This window comes from Nanorana parkeri, unplaced genomic scaffold (assembly GCF_000935625.1).
Source record: "Nanorana parkeri isolate BGI_ZX_2015 unplaced genomic scaffold, ASM93562v1 scaffold3295, whole genome shotgun sequence".
NCBI classification, from domain to species: Eukaryota; Metazoa; Chordata; class Amphibia; order Anura; family Dicroglossidae; genus Nanorana; species Nanorana parkeri.
Genome location: NW_017309563.1, coordinates 41,657 through 46,273, shown reverse-complemented (window position 1 = coordinate 46,273; position 4,617 = coordinate 41,657). Strand labels below are relative to the sequence as shown.

Here is a 4,617-nt window from a genome sequence, read left to right as displayed (position 1 = left end):
TATTATATTATAGGAAGGATATTGTATTATATTATAGGAAGGATATTGTATTATATTATAGGAAGGATATTGTATTATATTATAGGAAGGATATTGTATTATATTATAGGAAGGATATTGTATTATATTATACGGGGGCCACCTAGTGGACTTCTTATCATACACACAGACGGCAGCTTTCATAAAGGCGAAGAAAGCGGCAACAATTCGGCTTCATTCGCGCTCTGCGGCAGGAATCTCAAATATCCCCGTTTAGCTGCAGCCGCTGTTCAGGTCAATGACCGGGTGACGGCGGCCGCATCTGTAAGGAGCAGTCCTCGTGTAATCCTATGTGATACAATGACGTGGTTTAGAACAGATCACTGTCCCGGGATGCCGGATAGATGCGTCCGGGGGCAGCGATCCATTCCGAACCACGTGTAATCATATCATGAGGGCCTCATTCCCACAGTGTAGAGTCGGGCCGTACGGATCCGTGCGGCATGCACAACCGTATCGGGCCGCTCCCGGGAGGGACGGGTGCTGCGTGTGGTTGCACACAGCAGCGTGTTCTTCTCTATAATCTGTCACTTTCATGCTATCAAAATTGGCGGGAACATGATGTCATGGGGTCAATGTGGAGGTTGATGATTGGCCATTCTGATTAGGGTTGGGGCTTTATATCAGCTGTGTTTATGTGCACTTACACTGTATGTTTTACCTGATGAAGGGGATCCTCTGTGAACCCCGAAACGTTCGTTGTTTTTTACCACGATGCACGTCAATAAATAGACGTATTTTGCAAATTTGGAGTGCCGGTGTCTCTGCTTCAGCTCACTTCTCTATAGGAGGACGCGGCCGCACGCTGACATATGCACACCCGAACTGCACGTCTGTGCGGGTCCGGGTGTCCATGCTCGGACGCAGACAGGATCCATCCTTTCTGCGTCCAAGTACGGACACCCGGACCCGCTCGGATGTGCGTGTTGCCGCATCCTCCCATAGAGAAGAACATGATGCTGCGTGCAACCACACGCAGCACCTGTCCCTCCCGGGAGCGGCCCGATACGGATCTGTACGGCCCGACTCTACACTGTGTGAATGAGGCCATTTGATATGATTACATGCGGACTGCCGCTTACAGATGCAGCTTTTTTTTTATGCTTTCGGTGATTGGTTATGTTTTTCTGAGGTTGCGTGTAAATAAAGCTTTGTATGATTGTCCGTGGTGTTACCTGTTTCTTTTACTGCAGTCTCTGTCTGCGGGGTGTTTGCTGCCCTCACAAGAGACCAGCAACCCCCCCGATCATTGCTGCACCATTCATAGCTGACCTTCCACTCTCCTTTCCTCTCAGCCAGCGATGCCAAGGAGCGCCAGCACTGGGTGAGCCGGCTGCAGATCTGTACCCAGCACCACACAGAGGCCATTGGAAAGGTACGTGATTGGTTGAAAGGCCTATACACAGAGCGAGCAGCGTCATCTCCCATTGTATCCGGCACGGCAGAATGTTTATTCACGTCTTCTTTAAATTGTGCTGCAATAAGAATGTCGGGATCTCTGAGAAGTGATTGCTGATTGGTTCTTGTTGCCGTCCACCATTGTCTTGTTGGTCCTCATTCTTATCCTTCTTTTTCTTCTGGTTGGCAGAATAATCCTCCTCTGAAGTCTCGCAGCTTCTCTTTGGCCTCTCAGGGCAGCGGAAACTCCCCGGGGTCCCAAAGGCGGCCCAGTCAGAACCCGGCGTCTCTCAACGTCAACCGAGCATTGCCTGCCAACCGCAGAGCCCAGATCTTACAGCCGGACCACCTGGGAGAAGTCAGAGAGGTGAGTGACGGCTTTGTTACATCTCTGGGGGTCTTCCTCCCCTCTGCAGGCCATGTGTTATCGGGGTCTTCTTCCCCTCTGTAGGCCATGTGTTATCGGGGTCTTCTTCCACAACGCAGGCCATGTGTTATCGGGGTCTTCTTCCCCTCTGCAGGCCATGTGTTATCGGGGTCTTCTTCCCCTCTGCAGGCCATGTGTTATCGGGGTCTTCTTCCCCTCTGCAGGCCATGTGTTATCGGGGTCTTCTTACACAACGCAGGCCATGTGTTACCGGGGTCTTCTTCCCCTCTGCAGGCCTTGTGATATCAGGGTCTTCTTCCCCTCTGTAGGCCATGTGATATCAGGGTCTTCTTCCCCTCTGTAGGCCATGTGTTATCGGGGTCTTCTTCCCCTCTGCAGTCCATGTGTTATCGGGGTCTTCTTCCCTTCTGCAGGCCATGTGTTATCGGGGTGGTCTTCCCCTCTGCAGTCCATGTGTTATTGGGGTCTTCTTCCCCTGTGCAGTCCATGTGTTATCGGGGTCTTCTTACACAACGCAGGCCATGTGTTATCGGGGTCTTCTTCCCCTCTGCAGTCCATGTGTTATCGGGGTCTTCTTCCCTTCATGCCATGTGTTATCGGGGTCTTCTTCCCCTCTGCAGGCCATGTGTTATCGGGGTCTACTACCCCTCTGCAGGCCATGTGTTATCGGGGTCTTCTTCCCCTCTGCAGGCCATGTGTTATCGGGGTCTTCTTCCCCCCTGCAGGCCATGTGTTATCGGGGTCTTCTGCCCCTCTGCAGTCCATGTGTTATCGGGGTCTTCTTCCCTTCATGCCATGTGTTATCGGGGTCTTCTTCCCCTCTGCAGGCCATGTGTTATCGGGGTCTCAGTGTAAATAATGTGAAATAAAGAACGCCGTAAAGCCGCGTACATTCCAGGTCTGTGTAGGAGCGCTCAGTGTTGGCAGTCGGAGTTTTACACATTGTGCAGTTTGTCCGGAAAGTGGCACCCGGTTCAGTCACATTATCTCACCCCAGAGATACCTTACAGAGTGTATGTGGAAACTGTGTAATGTAGACGTGATGGGGACTGATCGTCCACGGATGTGCTGAGCGATCCCGTAATCAGAAACCCTCCATACTGACCTAGAAAATATATGTGGGTGAGGGGGGCAGATATATATCTATCATACGGGTACCGGCTCTGCATCGTGTCCTGACAGATGTGTACGAGAGACGGACTACAAAAGCATCCAAAAACCTTTAAAGTTTCCTTAATCTATCGGGAACTACAAAGCAGTCTTGGCTTTAAATATACCTAAAGGGACAAGGTGTGAGCTCTGTAGCTTCTTCAGAATATTTGGGGATGTACAATTCATCGAATGTGCATGGAAGTGATGAGTTTATTAAATATATTCTGTGTCCTCTTATAGTCTGTGTGTCGCTCAGGAGGAAATCAGAGTTCCGGGACATTGCTGGAGTGTAACATGTTCTCTCTTCTTCTCCCCCCTTCCCTTCAATCACCTCTCTCTCTCTCTCCCCCCTTCCCTCCTCCCTTTTCTTTTCTCTCCCCTTTTCTTTTCTCTCCCCTTTTCTTTTCTCTCCCCTTTTCTTTTCTCTCCCCTTTTCTTTTCTCTCCCCTTTTCTTTTCTCTCCCCTTTTCTTTTCTCTCCCCTTCCCTCCATCTCTCCCCCTCCCAGATGATGACCCAGGCCGAGGGTCAGCAGAGGGACCTCATGCGCACCATTGAAGGTCTTCCTCCCAGTGGCCAGTGGAGCTCCCTGGACCAGGACCTCCTGATGCTGAAAGCCACTTCCATGGCCACACTGAACTGCCTGAACGATTGCTTCCACATGCTGCACCAGCAACACGCGGCCTTACAGAAGAGCGTCCTGCCATTGGGTGAGTCCAGCTGTGTACATCCGGCTTCTGTGGCTCAGCCTGTCAATAGCTCTGTACTATGCTCTGCACGCCCTCATTATCCGGGGAGTGTGCAGGTATAATGATCCCTATTATCACATTCTACAAGGTGTTTAAAGCATCTGTGTCATAGATGAACAAAACCTACTGATGGGGGATAAAGGTCAGCCCCGTCCGGTGCCCTGGAATGGGGTGATGGTCAGGTGCCCCCGAACATTTGGTCGTATAGTGCACATTATAACTACTCTCAGTTACAGTCCTCGTGGGTGTCCCGGGCTTTGTATTGTGTTACCAGACATTCAGCTGTTATCAGTCCTATTAATGTTTGCACTCGGGGGGCTCGGGGGCCTCAGACACAAGAATGGACTATGTGAATAATTCATGCCGGGCACTCTCTTCTGCTTGACTGATCAGTTGTGGTGTAAGGGGAGAGCAGGTCATGGCTCCGGGTGAATTGGTCTGGAAGACACCTGCGCACACCTAGTCTCTGGGTACTGTGAGAACTCGGTACATGTCCGTGTTACCGCCTGATTTTGGGTCCTGGCGCGTGTGTGCGCTTTGTACAAAGTGATGCTTTCTCTGTCTCCTCTGCAGAACAAGAGCGGCATTCTCACTACGGTGTCACTTTACACCGCCAGTGTCTGGTTCCCTGTGCCTGGTCAGGTGATGGCTGTGACTCTCCCAGCCAATCGCGGGCGAGCATGCTAAATATTGGGCTGGTCCTGTGAAAGGTGCTGCTGCTGCCGCCATAGATAACATTGTTCCTGTCTGCAGCTCGTCAGTTCCTTCCTGCTGCTCACCTGGAATACACACACTCCTCCCCCACGAGGGCCGCTTCCTGCCCCACGCTGTGTCCGGATGATGATTACCCTTCGCAGGGCGAGTCCCCTTCTCTAACGCGCCCCCCCCCCGG

General features: G+C 51.5%; 1 protein-coding gene across 1 annotated transcript in view; it reads left to right on the top strand.

Annotated features, from left to right (window-relative positions):
* OSBPL11 (oxysterol binding protein like 11) overlaps positions 1-4,617 on the top strand; it is a 24,127-nt gene that overhangs the window by 10,965 nt on the left and 8,545 nt on the right. Inside the window, exons 4-6 of the mRNA XM_018574858.1 lie at positions 1,335-1,414; positions 1,628-1,804; positions 3,485-3,686. Coding sequence (XP_018430360.1) covers positions 1,335-1,414; positions 1,628-1,804; positions 3,485-3,686 — 459 coding nt within the window. The remainder of the gene's footprint in view (positions 1-1,334; positions 1,415-1,627; positions 1,805-3,484; positions 3,687-4,617) is intronic.